Source organism: Diabrotica virgifera, chromosome 4, assembly GCF_917563875.1.
Source record: "Diabrotica virgifera virgifera chromosome 4, PGI_DIABVI_V3a".
Classification (NCBI taxonomy): domain Eukaryota; kingdom Metazoa; phylum Arthropoda; class Insecta; order Coleoptera; family Chrysomelidae; genus Diabrotica; species Diabrotica virgifera.
The window spans coordinates 182,135,826-182,159,529 of record NC_065446.1 but is presented as its reverse complement, the minus strand read 5'-3'; the positions used below and the strand labels follow the sequence as shown (position 1 = coordinate 182,159,529).

Here is a 23,704-nt window from a genome sequence, read left to right as displayed (position 1 = left end):
AAATTGTGGCTTATTTCCCATAAAAAATACGTAATTATAAAAATGCCACAAGGAAATAGCTTCAGAACAACATTAATAGATATCTTATTTTCATCATTAAAAAATGTAATAGATCATTTTTGTAGTTGCAGGCCTGGCGATAACGGCCCTTCAAGGGATGCACTGCAGGCGTCCGCCCCTGTTTGAGGGCACTAAAATGAGCTTTTTTTTCTGCTGGTGTCACACAAAATAAACAAAAAATATAAGCGTTATGTAATATTATTTTTACAATTGTACAAATATAAAAAAATAATATAATAATTCATTATTCGGTTTTGGATATCTTCTCCCATTTGGTAATTTGTGGCAAAATTTTCTTTTGAATCATATTTCCTGGCTCCTCAATGGCAAGCGTAAAATAAATACCAATTAAAAAACTTAATATGACGCTTACTATATAGTCCTGAATCTAAAAAAAAATTTAAATAATTAATAATATATTAAATAATAAAATCTATAAAACAATTACGCAGGGCAATAAAGCAATTAGGCAAAGGACTCAAGAAAGTTAACAAGACAAAGGACTGAAGCAGGGATGCTGCCTATCGCAGACACTTTTCCAACTATATCTGGAACAAGCATTGAAACTTTGGAACCGGAAGTGCAGCGGCATGGGTATACAATTAAATAATAACAACCTGTACACTCTATGTTTTGCTGATGATCAAATTGTGATTGCTAACGAATATGACGATCTGGAATACATGACTTGAAAATTAATCGAGCAATACAAAAAATGGGAATTAGAAGTTAACATAGATAAAACAGTGTACATGAACATCGGTGGCAATGAACAGAATCTAGTTTTAAACGAAGGACGACACATTAAGTACAACAATAAAAATATTCTTATTTAGGACTAGAAATCACGGACGACGGCAAATCAGATCAGGTTATAAAAAAACGAAACATTCAAAGTAGAAGGCCATATCTCAACTAAATAGTATTATTTGGGATCAATATATATTAAAAAAAAATAAATATCGAATATACAACACTATCATAAAGAACATAGTAATGTATGGAAGTGACGTGTGGCAGTTAAAGACAACTACTGAAAGAACACTACAAGCCACAGAGATGGACTACTGGAGACGTGCCGCAGGAAAATAAAAACTCGAAAGAATTAATAACTTAGAAATAGAAATATTTAGGTACTTAATATTATGCATGCCGTACAGTTTTATATAATTTTTTTGTCAATGAAAATATGTATGTGTGTGCTATCGTATTTCTTGACTGTGGACTTAATCCGAAAATATGTAGAAAATGAAAATTTTTGCCACTGTGCCACTGAAAAGTGACGGGATAGTGGTCAAACTTTTTTTTTAGGTTCTACTATTTATGTTATAGAATATAGAATCTTATGGTGCCTAAAATAATTAGAAAATTTTCCAATACGGCTCTTAGTCTATAATTGAATAGTCAATGGAATAGAGTGTTTATTGTGCAAGCAAATTGATTTTTCTTTGAGTAAAGGATGGAAAAGATTAGCTGTTGACCATAGGCATAACCAGGGGGATTTTGGGGGTTATAACCCCCCCCCCCATTGGGATGTACTTGAGCTCTATACGCTTAACACCATAGCCCTCAGAGACCTTCCAGTAGTTGTAACCCTCCCCCCTTTCAGGTAGTTGTAACCCCCCTTATGATCATCCTGGTTACGCCTATGCTGTTGACATATGTGCCGATGGCTTACCACTTTCCAATAGTCGAAATTTATGGGCTCCATACTAAATCTATTAATCAGTAGCATAGTTGGCATGTGAATTAAATATACGCAATAGACGCAGTTACTGAGAATGATAAATACTTTCGATTCCATAAGATTCTTAATTGGACCTAAAATAATATAAGACATTATTATCAATCTATAAGTAGGTATAAACAAAAGTAGTTATTTTATAATTTTGAGGAAATGGATAATAAAGTGTGTTATCAGTGGAATATGGGTATTTATGAAATAAATTATTCATCTTTTATAGGGGAGTCAATATAGAACGAAAACTTGCATTGTTTCGAAAAAATTCAAACAAGCTTAAATTTTTTTAAAACTTTTTTGTTAGTTCATATTATACATGTTTAAGTAAAAAGTTATATTCACAGATTTTTCCGCTAATTGTTTATTAATTGTATCAGCATCATTTTATTACAATTAATTATGATAACTATTTTATTATCAATTTTACGGAAAAATGTTATTCTTCATAAAATACTCTACCTGCTCTAGAATATAACAAACAACCATCAAACTTTTTAATTTTATACGAGGTATGTAAAAAATATAAATTTCACTTAAGAGTTAGGTGCCTTTATAGTTTGCAATATTTAAATTAGAAGGATGTAATTGAACATTGATACATTGTTTTTAATTCCAAACAACTTTTCTTAATAACAATTTTCGATATTGTGAAATATAAAGGTAATTTACTCTTGAGTGAAATTCATATTTTTTGACATACCTCGTATAAAATTAATAAAATTTTATATTTGATGGTTGTATCTTAGAGTATATAATACTATTACTAATTAGAAATTACTAATTACTATTTCTATAATATACGATGCAGAGTATTTTATAAAGAAAAACTTTTTTTCGTAAATCTGATAATAAAAAAATTATCAAAGTTTCGCAGACATACTGTATAAGAGCTCAATTTTTTTTTTGTTGAATATTTATTATTGTTAAAGCTTATTATTAAATTTATTTTAGGTAAGTTTTACAGAAAAAAGCTTTGATCACTTTGTATAAATATTTTTTTAGCCAGCAATTTTCGGTTTTTTATTACATTTTTTATATTTCTTAGTCTTCTCAAAAATAAGTTGTTTATTTCAGTTCTAAAGTAAAATAGTTTATTGCATTGTAGACACTACATCCAAAGCTTAAAAGAACCTATAAAATTGTAATAAATATGTTCAACCTTGAGTAATACCGTCTTAAATTTGTAATAATTTTGTAAAATTACGAAGTTTTCAAAAATTATATTTTTTGAGATTTTTTTTAACAAAAATCATTTAAAAATATATTTTAAAGGTAGGTAACTTTTGCAAATTTGAGAGTTTTATATTAGTCCAGGGCGCATCTGTTTTGAGATGGACGTTGAGAGGTGACTCAAATTTTTTTGCAGAAATTGCTTGAAAATAACTCAAATAATAATATTTCAGTTATCCTCCCACTCAAAAAGGTCCGGAACATTGTTTAAATAATCAAAATGTCAAAATATGAAGGAAAAATTCGATTTTTTTATTGGTTTTTTGATTAAGGTTTTTTATTGGTTTTTTGATAACTTTAAAACTGTTCATTTCTGAGAAAAGTTGTACTGAGATAAAAGTTGCAAAATTAAATTTCCTATAATATAGAATTTTTTAAAAATTTAAAAAATAGTCACCCTTGTTGCAAAATAGCAATAATTTCGAAAAAAACCATACAAAAACAAGTATTTGCATTTTACCTTTTTCAACCATTTATGCTACATTTAGAACCTTCATATTTTACCCAGAAAAACATTATGATATATTAAAATAGCGCTGTAAATTTTATTGAGATCGGTTTAATAGATTATGCAAAATAAAATTTGCAATCCAGCTTTCGCAAAAAAATTCATTTTTTTAAAATGTTTTAAGACTGAAAATAAAGCAGATAACAAGTTGAATTTTTTTTGCTTATAGAAGTGTACTGTACCTTTCATTTGCAATTTTCAAAATTAAAATCGATTAATTACCACGGTGTCAGGAAATTTTTTAAATATACATTAATTTTTGGTGCTACGCGCAGGACAGCGTTGTTCGATTCACACAAGTTAATTTCCACCAAATTTTCACCAAATTATTTCCTTATTCTATATTTTGTTGTATTTTAATATTTTAATTCCACAAATATCAAACTAATTTTATTATTGTTTGTGAAATATTGTTTAAACAATTGCATATATTTAGAAATAATAAACTTTTATTCTCTAAGTTAAAATATATGAACAAAGAAAGTTTTTGCTAAAAAAAATGTTATTTCAAAGGATAGAGTATGTGTTTTTATTTTGCAATAAACAAATTTATTTATTTATATCGAAATGTAGTAAAAATTAAAATGTATCAATCATTATGAAAGGCCATTGGAATGCCCAATCAGAGCAAACTATTTGCTGTCCTGCGCGTAGCACCAAAATTATTGTTTATTAAAAAAATTCCTGACGCCGTGGTGGTAAATCGATTTTAGCTTTGCAAATTTCAAATGAAAGGTACAGTACACTTCTATAAGCAAAAAAAATTCAACTTGCTTTCTGCTTTATTTTCAGTCCTGTAACATTTTGAAAAAATTAATTTTTTTTGCGAAAGCTGGATTGCAAAATTTATTTTGCAAAATCTATTAATCCGATCTTAATGAAATTTAGAGTATTGTTTTATTGCATCATAAATTTTTTTCGGTGAAATATGAAAGTCCTAAGTGTAGCATAAATGGTTGAAAAACGTAACATGCAAATACTTGTTTTTGTATGGTTTTTTCGAAATTATGGCTATTTTGCAACAAGGGTGACTATGACTATGTCTTAAATTATGAAACAAGTCTATATTGTAGGAAATTTAATTACGCAACTTTTATGTTAGTACAAGTTTTCTCGGAAATGAATACTTTTAAAGCTATAATCAAAAAACGAAGAAAAAATTTAATTTTTCCTTCATTTTTTGACATTTTGATTATTTAAACAATGTTCCGGACCTTTTTGAGAGGGAGGATAACTCAAATATTATTATTTGAGTTATTTTCAAGCAATTTCTGCAAAAAAATTTGGGTCACCTCTCAACGTCCAAATGTGCTAATATTTTTACAGATGCGCTCTGGTCTATATGTAAAATTGTATTAGTTACATATTTTTAAATCATTTTTAAACAAAATACATGTAAGTCTCAATTCCCGCTACACCCCACTTATGCCGATACATTTTATTTCTCTTTATTATAACCATAAGATTGCTTAACTATTGCTGTTCTTCCATGTTTAATTTGTAAAATTTCATTTGACCCATTTATTAAAGAATAATGTTAAAATAACTCAAAACTGCACTTCGCCGAACGCTAGTTTATAGTGCGCCAATGTTTGTGAGAAGGAGACTTTAGCGTTATAAATAAAAAATTATAAAAGCTATAGATTTAATTTTAAAAAATCTTTATATAAGGTTTCTTTTGTAAAATTTTCTGAATTTTTAAATTTCTTGTCAGTTTTTTTCTAAGATTTATATTTTCGTAGTTATTTAAAAAATAATTAATTTCGCAGTTCATTTCTTTAATAAAAAATGAAGCACCCGCTTCTGGAGTAGAACTTTTTGATATGCTGTTTATTAAACATTTCTTAATCAAATTCCAGAAAGTTCTTTCTTGTTAGATTTTTTCCGAAGTCAAAACCTCTATTGACTCCCGTATTAAGAAAAGGCGACTTTCGAGAAAAATTCCCATAAGGGTCGATTTATATTTTAAATTATAATTTTTGGGCATTTTTATATCATTTTATATATTATGCTGACCAAATATACTTAATTTTTGAATTAAATTAATTTTTATAAAAAATAAATGCGTATGTGATTTATGTATAGTTATTAAGGTACCAAGGGTATTATAAGGATACTAACGCTTGAGGTCAATGGTTCTTCCACGAGCCATAGGTCAATGGTTCTTCTTCGGGTCATAGGCCCTTGGTATATACGTTGACCGAAAGCGTTATTATCTATAACACCTGTGATGCCTTCAACGTTTAATGTCCGGCTAAATTCTTCTTTATATGCAAAAAATTTGAATGAATTTTGAACTAATTAGTTTTCAAATAAGTATATTTAGCAGCAATAGTCGTAATGTAATTGTGGTAACCATAGTTTTACTTAGGTTTTTATTTGTCAACTTGACAGTATTTAACTAGTTATTCAAATTAAACGCCTAAGGGCGTTATTTTGAAAAATAACGCCCTAGGGCATTATATCTTACTTAACTGACTTCGAAATCATGTCATTATTTTTGTCAAATAATATTTATTTCAAAAAATGTTTTTCTACGGCCGTGCTAAAAGAGCCACTTTCAGGCACGCATTTCGTTTCCGAAAGTTGCACTTTCCCGCACGGCGTGCGTGAAAGGAAATTTTCCCGCACGGCGTACGGGAAAGTAAAACACCTTGTAATATGGCAGTATAATAATATATTAAAATACATGCAATAAACTAATATTTAGATATTATGTACTAATTAATTTAATTGAATTAAATTAATTTTTATAAAAAATAGATGCGTATGTGATTTATGTATAGTTATTAAGGTACCAAGGGTATTATAAGGATAATAACGCTTGAGGTCAATGGTTCTTCCACGAGCCATAGGTCAATGGTTCTTCTTCGGGTCATAGGCCCTTGGTATATACGTTGACCGAAAGCGTTATTATCTATAACACCCGTGATGCCTTCAACGTTTAATATCCGGCTAAATTCTTCTTTATATGAAAAAATTTGAATGAATTTTGAACTAATTAGTTTTCAAATAAGTATATTTAGCAGCAATAGTCGTAATGTAATTGTGGTAACCATAGTTTTACTTAGGTTTTTATTTGTCAACTTGACAGTATTTAACTAGTTATTTAAATTAAACGCCCAAGGGCGTTATTTTGAAAAATAACGCCCTAGGGCATTATATCTTACTTAACTGACTTCGAAATCATGTCATTATTTTTGTCAAATAATATTTATTTCAAAAAATGTTTTTTCTACGGCCGTGCTAAAAGAGCCACTTTCAGGCACGCATTTCGTTTCCGAAAGTTGCACTTTCCCGCACGGCGTGCGTGAAAGGAAATTTTCCCGCACGGCGTACGGGAAAGTAAAACACCTTGTAATATGGCAGTATAATAATATATTAAAATACATGCAATAAACTAATATTTAGATATTATGTACTAATTAATTTCAAATTTATCTTATTGTGTTCATGTTTTAATGAAATTAGCGCGATTATTTCATTCATAGGAGATTCTGACCAATAGAAAGCTACAGAAATCTGAATTAAATCGATAATTTTTGATAATCTCCCGTCGTTAAGTATATTACGTCAGATGCCCTTCGTTGCTACGAAAAAATACATTCAGTGACATTACTGATAATTAATGTTTTAAAAATTATAGAAGTGATGACTTTCAATCGTCAAATATTTATAAAAACTGTGTGTTTAATGGTACTTACATAAATAGATTACAATAAAATTTTGGTTTTGAACAGTTTTATTCATGAAATAATCGCAACAAATTGCACTCGACCTCTGAAATTAATATAGAATTTTTGCTCTCGTGACACTTTGACATAATTTCACTCGCCTTCGGCTCGTGAAATTAAAACTGTCAAAGTGTCACTCGGGAAAAATTCAATAATTTCAGAGCTCTTGTGCAATTACTACTGATTATTTCATTCAGAGGAGATTCTGACCAATAGAAAGCTACAGAAATCTGAATTAAATCGATAATTTTTAATAATCTCCCGTCGTTAAGTATATTACGTCAGATGCCCTTCGTTTCTACGAAAAAATACATTCAGCAACATTAATGACAATTAATGTTTTAAAAATTATAAAAGTGATGACTTTCAATCGTCAAATATTTATAAAAACTGTGTGTTTAATGGTACTTACATAAATAAATTACAATAAAATTTTGGTTTTGAACAGTTTTATTCATGAAATAATCGCAACAAATTGCACTTGACCTCTGAAATTAATATAGAATTTTTGCTCTCGTGACATTTTGACATAATTTCACTCACCTTCGGCTCGTGAAATTAAAACTGTCAAAGTGCCACTCGGGAAAAATTCAATAATTTCAGAGCTCTTGTGCAATTACTACCGATAATTCGATAAAATAAAATTATTTTGACATAGTATTTAAATATCAGATCAGTAGACAATTACAATGGTTTTGAACCGGCGTCATGGAAACCAATATCGTCGTCGTGGTAACCCATTATATTGAAAGTTTGGTTTTGACAATCTTGTCAAAGAATTAATTTGTGTATTTTTCACTTCTAAATAAAAATTGATATTCTCTATTTGGACGAAAAGTATTATTTATTATTGGATAGACAGTTCCGCCCTTGCTCAATGACGGGAAAAAACAAGCATCAAAAATACACAACATATATTTGTCAGATTGTCATTAAAATTATTAGATTGATTGTCATAATATAAAATCACATTTTTTAACAATTTGTAATTAATTTTTTAGCTGAATACAAGAAGTTTTTAATATAATATATTACAGTCCATTCTATCAGAAGTTTGTCCATAACATTTGGTACCTTCGAGCCCGAGAAGCATAAAATTGTGTCCGATCGAACCCGATGATTGAGACAATGGTCTAATAGATCCAGATGGGTATGAAGATTATTGGTTTTTGAAGAATTTATGATTCAGCCAGATTGGATCCGCTCTGCCGATTGAATTAAATGTGAGGTTTTTCCATTTATTATCTTGATTGTTCTTTGTTTATCCTTCATATTTATTTCCTTTCAACAAAGTGCCAATAAATTATTAGATTTTTGAGGATTTTGGGGTTCAATTAAAAATTTTGATTTTGCGCATTGAATAGTTGATTTATAACCTATAATTTTATTTAGCTAAAAAATAATTACTTATTAGTTTGATTTGTACACCTTTGTGTGTATGCAAATATGTATTTGAGTTGATTTGGAGTATTAGTTTGTGGAATGCTATACGATTTCTGATTATTATTAGTAGATATTGCTATTATTATTGGATTTATTTAAATATAAATGATTATAGGACCATAGCCAATATTCGGCTAAGTTTGATTATTAGATAAAAGACAGATTTAGATTTGACTTTTATTACTTGATTGCTTAACGTTGATTTTTGAGTTCGTACAATTAAATAATATTATTTGCTACGTATTTTGATTAATATAAAGCTAAAAATGCCTATGAAAGCTTCTGATTTTCGTCAATTATATCGCAAAAGAGATATAATTGAACAAAGATTAAACAATTTTATTAAATTTATAGAGTCGATGACAAATATCGCGATTAATGATTTAAGCGAAGACCATTTTTCGCAGATAGAATTGAATACAGAAAGAACTGAAAGTTTGTTTACTGAATTTGATGAAATCCAAATGTCAATTGAATTAAATTGTCAGGATCAAGATATTCAACAAGAGTATGCGAAAAGACAACGATTAGATACTATATTTTCAAAAACTTTGTCTAGAGCAAGAACGATGTTAAAAAGAAAATGTTCCGATTTATCCAGTTCACAGTCGAAAAGGTTAGACATAAGCCATGAATATAGTGGATTAGAAGGTGTCAAATTACCTCCTATTCAGTTACCTGTCTTTCATGGGGACTATTTGAAGTGGATTGAGTTTAAAGATACTTTTGAAGGGTTAATTCATAATAATAAAGTATTGGCAGATATTCAAAAATATCATTATTTACGTGCGAGTTTAAAAGGTGATGCATTGAAAATTATACAAAGTTTAGATTTTTCTGCACAAAATTACAATTCTGCATGGCAGACTCTATGCAACAGATTTGACAACTCTCGGATGTTAGTAAACAATCATTTAAAAGCTCTTTTTGAGATTGAAAATTTAAATAAAGAATCTGCATTAGGTCTTAAAAGCATGATAGATTCAGTTAAAAAGCATTTATTCGCTTTAAAATCACTTCAACTACCGACTGAACATTGGGATGCTATTATGGTGTATTTGGTAAGTGGTAAATTGGATAAATTTAGTTTTAGGGAATGGGAAAAAAGAAAAATAGATAATTCTTTGCCAAGTTTAAACGAATTTCTTGAATTCTTGAAGAATCGTGCTGATATTTTGGAAACTATAGAGTTAAGCAATGTGACAAAACCGGATTATAAATCTAATTACCAAGATAAACGCTCTAGATCTCTGCTAACTAGTAAAAGCAGAAGTTGTAATTTTTGTAAACAAAATCATTTGATTTACCTATGTGAAGAATTTCTTAAACTTTCAGTAGCCCAAAGATGGGATAAAATAAAACAATTAAATTTATGCCGAAATTGTTTATGTACCGGACATTCCTACAAACAATGTAAATCGTTCGGTTGTAAGATATGTAAAGCCAAACACAGTTCTCTTTTACATGAAAATAAACCATCTGATATTCATGTTAAAGACAACAGTTCAAATAATTTCAACCCGAACAATGATTCCGAGAATGAACCAAATAAAGTTAAGTTGTCAACTAATACTTCAGAAAATAATGTTAATAGAAATGAGATTGTTTTAAAAAATAATTGTTCAAATAATGATTATGTACTGTTGAGTACTGCTAAAGTTAGAGTATATGATAGATACGGAAATACTCATATCGCACGAGTAATCCTAGATTCAGGGAGCCAATCATGTTTTATTACAGAGGATTTTCTAAGTAAACTCGATTTAGACACAAATAGAGCAAATATTTGTGTTTCAGGAATTAATAATTCCGTTTCATCTTTAAATAAAAAATGTCAATTAAAAATTGGTTCTATATTAAACAATTTTAAGTCAAATTTACATTGCATAGTGGTGCAACAGATTACTGAGAATTTGCCAACTTATACTTTTAATGTCTCAAATTTCTCAATACCCCCTAATATAACTTTGGCAGATGATTCATTTAATGTAAGCAGTAAGGTAGATATGTTACTTGATGCTAGTTTGTTTTGGGATATAATGTTAGATGGTCGCATAGATCTTGGAAAGAATTTACCCTCCCTCCAAAATACTGTTTTTGGTTATATTGTGGTTGGTAAAGTTCCATATCCAACAAAAAATCATATTAGATGTCATTTTTCACAAATATTTAGTAGTGATGATTTACAATTAGAGAAATTTTGGTCTGTTGAAGAGCCAAAGTCTCATATTTCTTATTCAAAGGATGATGTTTATGTTGAAAATCATTTTAAGAATTCATTTTCTCGATCAGAAACTGGTCAATTTATTGTTAAAATTCCCTGGAAGGAACATCCTTCTGTCCTAGGCGATTCTAAACAATTAGCTGTTAAAAGATTATTGTATTTAGAGGATAGATTTAAGAAATGTCCCGAACTTAAAAATGGTTATTTAAATTTCATGGAAGAATATTTAGATTTAGATCACATGTCAATTGATTATAATTTAGATGCGGAAGGCACCACAGAACCTAATTATTTTTTACCACATCATGGTGTTATCAAAAATGAAAGCCTGACAACCAAACTCCGTGTTGTTTTTAATGGTTCTGCCCCATCGACTAATGGGAAGTCATTGAATGATATCCAATATTCAGGACCAGCAATTCAAAATAATATTTTGAGTATTTTGATTAGATTTAGACAACATGCAGTTGTTGTTGTTTCCGACATCAGCAAAATGTATAGGATGATACTTGTTCATCCCGATGACAGAAGAATGCAAAAAATTGTCTGGAGGAATAGTCCTTCTCAGCCAATTTCAATTTATAATTTAAAAACCGTAACATATGGCACTGCCAGTGCGCCATATCTAGCCATTAGGTGTATCCAGCAATTGTCATTTGATAATAAAATCAAGTTTCCTGAAGCAAGTGAAATTATTCTGAGAGATTTTTATGTTAACGATCTCATTACTGGATTTTCAAGTGAGGCTGAAGCTATTAAAAGATGTGATGAAGTGGTCAAAATATTGAAGTCAGCTTGTTTTAATTTAAGGAAATGGTCTTCAAACAGCCAATTGGTATTAGATCACTTTAAAGATTATTCCGATCCTTTAAAAGTACTTAATTTAGGAGATCACGAGTGTATTAAAACTCTTGGTATTCAATGGTCTAGTAAGTTAGATATTTTCAGTTTTCATGTTGAAAACCCTGATCTTTTATCAAAAATAACGAAGCGCACAATGCTTTCTGCAATCGCAAAAATTTATGATCCCTTAGGTTTAGCCAGTTGTTGTATAATCCTAGTAAAAATTATGATTCAATCTCTTTGGTCGTTAAAACTTGATTGGGATTCCGAAGTCCCCTCTGATTTGTGTGATAAATGGAAAAAGTTCCAGTCTAAGTTATGTCACTTAAATGATTTAAGAATTCCACGGTGCGTTCTGAGTAATAAACCTAAAATAATAGAATTACATGGATTTAGTGATGCTTCACAATACGCATATTGTGCAACAATTTATACTCGATGCATTGATTCACAAGGTTCTATAAATGTTCATTTGTTATGTGCTAAGACTAAGGTCGCCCCAGTCAAAATATTGACTATTCCTCGATTAGAATTGTGTGGTAGCTTATTATTGGTCCAACTTATGAAATCTGTTTCAGATTCTGTTACTTTTCAGTACACTCCATATTATTGGTGTGATTCACAAATTGTTTTGCATTGGCTCAATAATGACCCAGCAAACCTTCAAGTTTTTGTTGGAAACCGTGTTGCAGAAATTCAAAGATGTACTACAATTGAAAATTGGAATTATGTTAGCTCGTCTGAGAATCCTGCAGATATTGGTAGTAGAGGAATTTTGCCAGACCAATTAGCTCACTGTAAGCTCTGGTTTAATGGCCCTCAATTTTTATCAACAGATTTTGATAAAACTAAGTTCTATGATTTACTTGATATATCAAACCTTCCTGAAATGAGAAAGAAATCTAAGGCATTAGTTTCTATAAAAAATGATTTTAATTCACTGTTTTATAAATACTCGAATCTGAACAAATTAATTAGAATTATGGCTTATTGTAGAAGATTTGTTAATAATTCAAAGTCAAAGTCTAATAGTAGAAGGTATGGCCCGATTTCAGCAATCGAATTTACTGATTCAGAGGTTTTTCTTGTTAGATTAGCTCAGACAGAAAGTTTTGTTGAAGAAATTTCATTATTAAATAACGGTAAAGACCTTTCGTCAAAGAGTAGATTATTACCTTTAACGCCTTTTCTAGATGAAACTGGATTATTGAGAGTAGGAGGACGTCTTAGAAAATCTTCTAGGAATTATGATGGGAAACATCCCTTACTATTAGATAAGATTCATGTTTTAAGCAAACTAATATTGAGACATGAGCATGTGCAACTTCAACATGCAGGTCCACAACTCTTGTTAGCGACAGTTCGTCAAAAATTTTGGATAATTGCGGGAATGTCCCTAGCTAAAACAGTTGTAAGGAATTGCATTAGATGCTATCGGTTTAAACCCAAACCTGGTTCTACGATTATGGCTGATTTGCCAGAACATCGTGTTAATATATCACAACCTTTTTTCATAACTGGATTAGATTACGCAGGGCCAGTTACATTAAAGGATAGAAAAGGTCGCGGATGTAAAACGTATAAAGCGTACATATGTTTATTTATTTGCTTCGCCACGAAAGCAGTACATTTAGAATTAATTAGTTCTTTGACATCTGAAGCTTTCATGGCAGGCCTTAGAAGATTTGTTTTTAGACGCGGTAAACCCGGGCATCTGTATTCAGATAACGGTACAAGTTTTGTAGGTGCCAAAAATGAACTAAAAATTTTGTATGATTTCATTAGAAAATCAGAGGATGAAATTGTCACCTCTTGCGCAGCTCAGAATATTATATGGCATTTCATTCCTCCTAGTACTCCAAATTTCGGGGGATTATGGGAAAGTAATATAAAAGGGGTAAAATATCATTTATCTCGTATTATTGGTCAAACCCTTCTAACTTATGAAGAATTCTGTACATTTTTAATTCAGATTGAAGGCACTTTGAATTCACGTCCTTTATATGCTCTATCATCTGATCCTAACGATTACACTCCTTTAACTCCCTCACATTTTTTAATCGGAAGACCGATGACCGCTGTCCCTGATCATACGTTTCAAGGAGAGATAAAAATAAACCAATTGTCCAGATTCCAACTGATTCAGAAATTGTTGCAAGACTTTTGGAAGCAATGGTCAAAGATTTACCTGAATGATCTCCAACAACGTCATAAATGGAGAAGTAGTACTTCCACCATTCAAGTCGGATCTTTAGTGCTCTTAAAATCTGACAATTTGCCCACTTGTCAGTGGCAGTTAGGAAGAATAGTGTCTGTTCACCCTGGTGATGATGGTGAAATTCGAGTGGTAACTGTTAAAACCGCTCATGGACTTTATAAACGAGGAATAACTAAAATTTGTCCATTACCATTAGCTGAGACTTGTTTCTAGTGTTCCTCATTAACTTAGGTGATTTGTGTTTGAACGGTCTTGGAGCTGTTCAAGGCGGGGAGTATGGACGAAAAGTATTATTTATTATTGGATAGACAGTTCCGCCCTTGCTCAATGACGGGAAAAAAACAAGCATCAAAAATACACAACATATATTTGTCAGATTGTCATTAAAATTATTAGATTGATTGTCATAATATAAAATCACATTTTTTAACAATTTGTAATTAATTTTTTAGCTGAATACAAGAAGTTTTTAATATAATATATTACAGTCCATTCTATCAGAAGTTTGTCCATAACACTATTGATGACTAAATTTATGACTCTATTTTTTTGTGGCTCTTTTGCAAACGTACGACCCTAGAAAAAACATTGTTCCTAACTTGCGGAAATGTCCGGAAATAATGCGGAAAGTGTCTTCCCTGCACTCGACTGCTTGCCTTAACTCCGCTATCGCGTCGTTCGGGTCAACGGCAGTCTCGTGCGTGAAAGTATCACTTTCCGCACTAGTTAGAAAAATAACTATTTCAAATCCACAAGGAAAAAGGTTTTCCTGTATCTGGCTTAAAATTCCCTAAAAAGGGCTACATCACAAACGCAGAACTAGTTTTCGATCTGATTACAGATCATCATCAGTGCTGACAAGATGCTGACATGATAAGCCACCAAAATATTTGGGTAAAACCCCTTTAAACTGAAACAGTCATAGAAACATTGCCTATGATTATTTTAATAAACATAGATGTATTAGATATTACATGAATCAGGCCCCGGGTACCATCTGACCCTCAATTGAGTTGAACTCGTTCCTCACATGTTGATGTTGAACGATCGTTGGCAACTCAATCAATTGTCAATTTTAGTGGCTTAGTATGTCAGCATCTTGTCAGCACTGATGATGATGTGTAATCAGATCGAAAACTAGTTTTGCTTTTGTGATGTAGCCCTTTTTAGAAAATTCTAATAAATATACCTTTTATAAAGGATTTTACTTATTTTTTTATTAATATTTTGTATTTCGATAGCGATTTCCGAAGTGGAAGTCGAAACGTTAATAAATTTAATATCCAACTTAAACTATGGCTTCTTTCAAGTGATACAGTAAATCTATTTTAAAAGCCTTAAATGGAAACAAATTAATTTGCTTACTCTTTTCTATCCTTTGCGCTTTGTACATTATTCGTCATTTGTGACCAATTTTCGACATTAAAGTTTACGTTGAATATTTGGTCATCACTGTAACGTTTATTATTTATTCAAGTTATTGTAAGTAAGTAGCTAAAAACCTTCTTAACCCTTATCCGGGCAGTGGCGGTCTCAGAGTCAGATTTTGGGAGGGGCGATGGTCTGTTGCAGGGGGTCGGGGGGTGCAGCCCCCCAGCCGGAAAGGGGGTCCGGAAAATTTTTAAAAATATGGCAAGATTTTGAGAGTTTTAAAGGCATTTTATTCATTTGAACAGTTGATGGACCGAATATGGACTGACTGTCACTTAGTGGTTGTGACGAACGGAGAAAAAGAAAAATCACTTATTATTATTACAATTAGTATGAGTGGAAACAGTTTTACACTATAATTAAAAATAAAAAAGCTAGCATCTACAGCTTGTTGTAAATATTGTTCGGCTAACTTACAAATAAAATATTCAAAATATATTTTGTATTCTTGTGATTGTATCAAAAACCAATTTAGAACTATTGAAAGCAACTCAAAGTCTAATAGAAAAGGTTTGTGGGTGATAGTATTTTTCAATGGCAAGCCTCTGAAGCAAGTCTCATCTTTCTAAACCTTTGACGATTTAGGTGGTTTTACTTTATCACGAACAAACGTCAAACTTCAGAGGTTTGGTCTGACAATGTTAGTTTTACGCTTGAATTGAAAGAGCTCAAAACACATTTTACCTTTTAAAATGTTAAAATTTACAATAAATATACAATACAAATTAGTCTATTAGAATGGAAAAAAGGGGGTTCACATTATACATTGTAATAGTTTTATTAGGTTATAAGCAATAAAATAACAAGTTATAAGGTTTTAAAAAGAATGTAATTACAAATCGAATTCAAGTCTTCGATGGCCACTTTTGGCGAATCGTTCTAAAACTTTCGTTGGGTCTACAGGGATGTCTCGATGGGCATGGAGTAGAGCAAGTCCAGTCAACCTGTCTTGACGCATCCGTGTTCTTAGCCACGACTTTATTCTCTTTAGAGATTGAAAGCTACGCTCTGCAGAAGCATTGCTGATGGGAAGTGTAGCTAAGACTAGAAGAAGCTTGCTGACTGTAGGGAACAAATTTCTGTTACAACTGTCTAACGCGTCCAGCGCTGTTTTTGGAAATTCGTCCGTGTCTTTCCATTGCATTTCCCAAAGCTGTAGTTCACCTTTCAATAAGCATTTCATTTCAGCTTGAGACATATCAAAAAGTTCACTGTACCTCCTTACTAAACACTCAATTTTTTCAGACATGTCCTGAACAGAGTTGGTTATCAGGTATTCAGGCATGCATACGTGAAGATTGTACAACTCCATTGTTTCTTCAGGAAAACGAGACTTTGTGTCTTCTATTACAGAGTCTAGAATGGGAAGGAACACTGATACTCTAAAGTATGTCTCTGGGTCTTTAGTTGCGTGGTTGGCTCGATTCTTCTGCACTTGTGATATTCTTGGAATACTAATATCAAAATTTGTCTTCTCGGCGATGTCCTTTGCTTCTTGGAACAAATCTTTAAAGCAAACAATCGCTGTGTTCCGTTGATTGGCAAGTGCTTTGGTCATGTCCGTAAAATGTTTCAATGCACATTTCAAGTCAATATCAGGTTTTTGAAGTAGCTTGCTAAAAGGCAGTGTAAGTGAAAATATGTTGCACATACACCCTACAGTGATAATGAAAGTACTGTTCAGTAAGGCACAAATCAAGGTCGGACGTTTTCACACTGTTAGATTATTTTGTTCAATAATAGCAATGCATTAGTTCGATCTCACACTTCGGATTAATATGTATGTTAACTTCTCAATTTTTCAGAAAACTAAGGTTTCTGGGGGGGGGGGGCGATCGCCCCCCTCGCCCCCCCCTTGAGACCGCCACTGTATCCGGGCAAGGTGGGTCCAACGGGCCCGAGACGCCAATTCTTTTATCATAAACTGATAAAAAAAATTTGTTGAATTTTATGCATTACTGAATTTGTTTAGAAGTTTGTTTCCTTCAACATAGTCATGAGCAGCACGTGCTATTCAAAATATTCGTTATTCTTTTTGAAATTATGGCGTCGAAAGAATTTTGTCAGGTAAAGGGTCAACACGGACCCGTCGCGTCGGACCCTATTGGTATTTCTACCTAAAGTCTAAATCTTTGTTACAGAAGTTAATCTGACAGTCAGGTAATATTTTTGTGGATAATCTAAACGACTTTTATGATTCTGGAAATCCAATAATAAAGTCTAAACGTGTAAAAAACCTCTTTGATGTGAACATGAAGAGATGTTTAAAATAGGTTTTATATTTATTCTAATTAATTTTAAAAAACTGATAATCATTGTTGGAATACAATAATATTGTTAGGTAGGTACCTGTACATATTTTGAAATAAATAATGCATCTGCTATCAGTCGTTTGATATCGATGTTATTGTCAACAACTAAGCTCATAAAATTATATTGAATTACAGTGAAAGTAGATAGTGCGAATAAAATGTCCCGAAAACTAATCTATGGTTTTTATATTTTTATTGTTTTTTTAACGTAATACTTAATAATAATTTAATTTGTAATATCAATTTGCTATTCTACTTGGGAATAAGCTAATCTTGTGGCTTAGTCCCAAATAAAATAGTAAATTGATTTTACAAAGTATTAATTTGTAAAAGTAAAATAATAATATTCTTCTGACTTATGCGTTTTATTCATTTTGTAAAGATTGTTTTTTCGGTACTTTATGCATGAACTTTTAATTACCATAATCTTCTTTTAGAAGAGTTTCACACAATAATTAAAGGCAATAACACCGTAACCTTTTTCCAGGGTATGCGTAAACATCAACCCCTCTTTTCAAATAAAATGGCCTGGTAGATTTACAAAAGTTTTCATTTATTTATTAATTAAGTCTTTATTTGGCTCCAAATGTTTATTACTTGTGAACAAATTTTTCCTACAAAAGTTTTCTTGCCTTTCATTATTTTGTGCAAAACCTAGACAATTTAAATTTAACTTTAATAAAAAATCAAAAAAGAATATTAGAAATATATGAGTAAATATGAATAGTATATTCAAGAACAGTGGTGGGCCCAACGGACCTGAGTTGCCCGGTTACGTAAGTAAAATGTGTTGCCCGGATAAGGGTTAGGTGTCTATTATAACTCTGAAACTATCTATAGAGATTTTTAAACATAAACTCAAATACATACACCTAAATTTAAGTATTTAGTTTTATTTTATCTGTCTAACATTTTTACTTACCTCCAAGGTTATGTGACATACCATAAACACCTAAAGCACATCCTAAGGAAAATATAGGCCTAATTAGACATCCAAGTAAAGATGCTTTAATTCCATTAATTTTTATGGCGCCCATCTTGATAGCCAAATAAATGAGTCCAAAAGATGTACTACACCATATTGTGTTTAGCACCTAAAATTTTTTTTTGTTTCAACGTACACGTTGTACACACAGTGAGGACGTTAAGGTTGGAATAAATTCATTTTCTCGAGAATGGGCCATTTTGGAGAGAAATTCCGAAACAGGTCGATTTTTATTTTTAAATTATTATTTTCTAGCATATATGTTCCATACTAGTGACGTCATCCATCTGGGCGTGATGATGTAATCGATTATTTTTGTTAATAAGAGTAGGGGTCGTGTGATAGCTCATTTGAATGGTTATTTAATTCTTTATTCAGTAATATACTTAAACTTTAACATAATTATTTATACATGGTGTCAAAAAAATTTTTTTTAATTAAAATAATTGAGACAAATAAGAAGAAGAAGGTATGTAATTCATTTAATTCAAAATTCGTTTTAGTGCTTTCAAAAAACAGAAAGAAATGTTTCTTTGACAAACAAATATTGGTTTTCGCTTAAATTAAATGCTAAAGCTGCCAACCACCTGTCTCTTAGCAGTTTAAACATTACATTTAAGAGAGAAGCAATATTATTTATTTGTAAAATAAACATTTTTACATTTATTCTGACAGCAGAAAAATGTATTTTGCATTAAATAAAATGATTAAATTCTTCTTTTTGTGTCGATTAATTTAATCAAAAAATATTTTTTTGGACACCCTTTATAAATAATTATGTTAATGTTTATATTACTGAATAGAGAATTAAATACCCTTTCAAATGAATAATCACACGACTCCTATTCATATTTAAAAAAAATCACCCATTACGTCATCACACCTAAATAGATGACGTCATTAGTATGATATACATGACAATAAATCATGATTCAAAAATAAAAATCGACCTGTTTCGGGATTGATCTTGAAAGCGCCCATTCTCGAGAAAATAAATTTATTCCAACCTAAACGTCCTCACTGTATATATGTATATGTTACGGTTAAACTTCGAAAATGGTTAATCTCGACATTAACCGGTTAATCTTGACTTTAACCGAAATGGAATGTTAATGTCGTACGAAATTCAGATATATTGACATTAACAGGTTAATGTCGAGTTTAACTACTCTCCTTGGTTAATGTTGAATAATGTGTTAGAAAATAATACAACGTTGCCAATTGTATAAAAAATACCTGCTATTTATTCAAACATGACAAACCTTCGTGACACTTAGAGTTGCATAAAATATTAGCTGCCTTACAGTAGCACTTTTTTGAATCACATTTGGTTTTGAACGAGCATCTTTTGTATCCTTGACCACCACATAGTAGAGATGAATATAGAGATGAAGTCACTGCAATCTCACGAAGAGATTTTTCAACAACTGAAACTTTTTCGGTAGCAATAAGGGGAGCCGGACATACACTGAACTGATTTCTTGTAAATAACTGTGGTAATGTGCCCTTTTCTGTCCCGATTTTGTAATACATGTTATCTTCAACTGTCGTAACAACGCCTAATATATTCCTTGCATCAGCTCGTCCTCTATCAACATCGGGGACAGGTAATCTAACAGTATCACCAATTTTTGCAGCCGGTAATAATTTATTGGAATTTAGTTTCATTTTTTTTGCTTGTTGAAGCAAACCATCTTTTGCTTGAAATCTATTAACGATAATAGATTCCTTTCGGCAACATATTAGGCACCTTAAATCATTTTTATTATTTTCGTTAATTTCAGCACAACAGTCTGTATGAACAAACATATTGCACGAGATACAGACGCAACCGTTCGAACATTCAAACTCACAAACACCACAACAAATTAGGCGCTTATTTGGTATAAGATTCTCATTTAACGTTTCGTTAAATTCATTTGAATCTTCAAGTGTTCCTCCGACTTCTGGGTTAACTGGAGGAAGAAGATTTACAGAAGACCAGGAATTGCTTTGAACTTCGTTTGTTTCATCGATTTCTGGCGTCACTGGGAGAACAATATTTACAGATGTCTTGGAATGGTTAGTTTCGTTTGGTACTTCATATTTGTCAGCGACTTCTGTGATAACTGGAGGAATAATGTTTACAGAAGAGCTAAATTTGTCATTTTCATTTGGTTTGTTTGAACTGGTTATAAAAGTTGTACCTGTAAGTAATAAAGAAACGAATCATCATCATCAATGGCGCTACAGCCCTATGAAAGAGCCTCGAGCTTCCCAAGTCTATTACGCCAGTCAGTCCTATCCATTGCCAACCGTTGCCAGTTTGCTGCGCCTATTTTTCTCCCATCCTCATCTACACCATCTTTCCATCTAAGTTTTGGCCTACCCCTATTTCTACTTCCTACAGGTTGTGACATAAGGATTCTTCTAGGAGGGTTGTTATGCTGTGATCTTGCTAGATGTCCTGCATATCTTAGTCGTCCTATTCTTATAAGAGATACTACGTCTTTTCCACCAAATATATGTTTATATCTGTGGTATACCTCGTAGTTGTACCTCCTCCTCCAAATACCATTTTCACAGATGCCACCGAATATGCCTCTCAGGATCCTTCGTTCAAATATAAGCAGAAGGTTTTCATCTGCCTTGGAGATGGTCCATGTCTCCGATCCATATGTCAACACTGGTTGTATAAGGGTTTTGTATATGGTTATTTTTGTTTTTTGGCTTAAGTTTCTGCTTCTCATATGTCTACTCAGTCCAAAATAGCATTTGTTCGCTAGGATTATCCTTCGCTTGATTTCTTCTGTCATGACGTTTTCCTTGGTGATCAGGGAGCCTAAGTATGTGAATTTGTCCACCACTTCAAAGGTAGAGTTATCAACAGAGAATTGGTGACCGATGTTTATGGCTCTATTGTTGGGTGTTGATGCCACCATCTTAGTTTTCTCCTCGTTTACTGTCAGGCCCATATTTTTTGAGGCATTTGAGAAGGTGGTATACATTTCTTCTAGTTTGCGTGTTGTGCGGGCAACTAGGTCCACGTCATCGGCATATGCCAAAATTTGGGATGATTTATTAAAAATATTTTCTCTGTTGTCTATTCGGGCATCTCTGACCGCCTTTTCCAAAGAAACGAATAATTAAACGAAAAAATAATTATTTACTACCCATAGCATTACAATTTACCTGTAGTAGTTCTCTTATCATTGTTATGAGAGTCCGATGAATTTGTTCCAGCAACTTTGCTATTATTACTGACACCTTCTACACTATTTACTTCATCTAATAAATGTTGAAGTTCTTCTTCTGTATCTATTTCATTAATACAGTCCTTTGGAAAGATATAATCCGATAGACCAACTTTTATTTTCGACCCAAACATTGCTTCGTAGGGAGACTATTTTATTCCTGCATGAAAGACCCCGTTTTCCATTAATTGAATAAATTTAAGGCCTTCAGACCATTTAGATATATTATTTGTTTGCATCCGACTCTTAATTTCAGAAAATATCATAGGTTTTACAACAAGGCCTTTTCTTTTTGACGTGAGTTTTTGCTGACAGGGTATGCAAAATTTAAAAAAAGTGTTACTACTTCTTTTGTTATATTTTTGTATTTATCATTTAAAAAATTTAACATTCTTGTTCTTCCTTCATGGCCAATACTTAAATGTGCTTCATAAAGAATATCAAATAATTCCTCTTTTTTACGTAATGTAAAAATTTCTCCTTACCTTCTTGCAAAGGAACAATAAGTTTGAAATCATTTCCCACATTCACTACATCGTATTTGGCCAAACGTCGATATGACAACGCTGTTTTCTTAGCTTGTCGTTTGGCTTCTTTCACTTGATTACAAAAAATTAAAATCATATTTTTAACGAGATAAATAAGCACTGTTGTCATCCCTTTTTGTGGAAATAATTTTATCAAGACTCTCTTAAAACCGGTCTTTAAATTCATTGGACATATTGATTACTTAAATTTTCATTTTGAAATAACTACACTTCTTGCACGAATGTCACTTGAATACGCAAAAAAATGTGGACTTTAACAAGACACATGTGTTAATGTCGAGATTAGTCGGTTAATGTCCGATTGAAGGCTGAAGATCGTTTATCTTCGGACATTAACCATATAGACTTATGAATCTTGAAATTAACTGGGTAATATTCAGATTAACCTGATTTCGGACGTTAACCGTAACATATATATATATATATATATATATATATATATATATATATATATATATATATATATATATATATATATATATATATATATATACATATATATATATATATATATATACTACAATAATTAATAAAAAAATATGAAAAAAATATTTTTAAGAAACGCTTTTCTTTAGTTACGAGTGACTAGAATTAAACATATTAAAAAAAAATCAACTAAAAAGCAAAAAATAAAAAAATTTGAAAACATCTAACACATTCGTCAAAGAAAAGCGTGGCGCGTCTTCATCGAATAAACGGTTTTCGCACCACGCTTTTCTTTAAGGAATGTGTTAGATTTTTTCAATTTTTTTTATTTTTGCTTTCTAATTGATTTTTTTATAATATGTGTAATTTTAGTCGTAACTAAAGAAAAGCGTTTCTTAAAAATATTTTTTTCATGTTTTTTTATTTTTTACTTTTTAGTCTTACACTTTTCAAACATTAAAATATATCGTCATGTTTATTAAAATATGTATAAAACATATGATATACAAACATGAAAAGTAGTCGGAATCGGCCAAAAATTTGAAACTTTATTGTTTATTTATGAAGCATAGGTAACGTAAACAATTATTAACGTAAAAAGTGAAGTTATGTATATTTCATATAATTAGCTACAATCTGTAAAACTTTCTAGTTTCTTCATTGTAAAAAACAGCAAGAGAATTTAAGCATTTTCGTTAAAATCATTTTTTTATTAAAACAAATTAACAAACAAAAAAAAGTTTTAATGACTATTCGTGTATTGTTCCC

The 23,704-nt window shown here is 31.2% G+C and overlaps 2 protein-coding genes across 6 annotated transcripts in view; both read right to left on the bottom strand.

Moving 5' to 3' along the window:
* Positions 1–242: 242 nt before the first annotated feature.
* The window catches only part of LOC114343304 (nose resistant to fluoxetine protein 6-like), a 175,635-nt gene continuing 152,173 nt past the window's right edge, over positions 243–23,704 (bottom strand). For all 5 annotated transcript variants that reach the window (XM_050649803.1, XM_050649800.1, XM_028294114.2 and 2 more), the window contains 3 exons: positions 18,667–18,838; positions 1,739–1,881; positions 243–448 (listed from right to left, as the gene is read on the bottom strand). In XM_050649803.1, the coding sequence (XP_050505760.1) occupies positions 305–448; positions 1,739–1,881; positions 18,667–18,838 (459 nt within the window). In that variant the 3' untranslated portion in view covers positions 243–304. The remainder of the gene's footprint in view (positions 449–1,738; positions 1,882–18,666; positions 18,839–23,704) is intronic.
* Positions 19,944–22,865, bottom strand: LOC126884022 (uncharacterized). The gene is made up of 2 exons (XM_050649805.1): positions 21,901–22,865; positions 19,944–20,915 (listed from the first exon to the last, which is right to left on the bottom strand). The coding sequence occupies exons 1-2, from the start codon at positions 22,094–22,096 to the stop codon at positions 19,969–19,971; spliced, it is 1,143 nt and encodes a 380-aa protein (XP_050505762.1). The 5' UTR covers positions 22,097–22,865; the 3' UTR covers positions 19,944–19,968.

Excerpts from the sequence above, each read along its gene's own strand:
- LOC126884022 (XM_050649805.1), bottom strand. The coding sequence starts at position 22,096 with ATGTTTGGGTCGAAAATAAAAGTTGGTCTATCGGATTATATCTTTCCA. Across the intron at positions 20,916-21,900 it reads TGATAAGAGAACTACTACAG|GTACAACTTTTATAACCAGT; the intron begins GTAAATTGTAAT and ends TATTACTTACAG.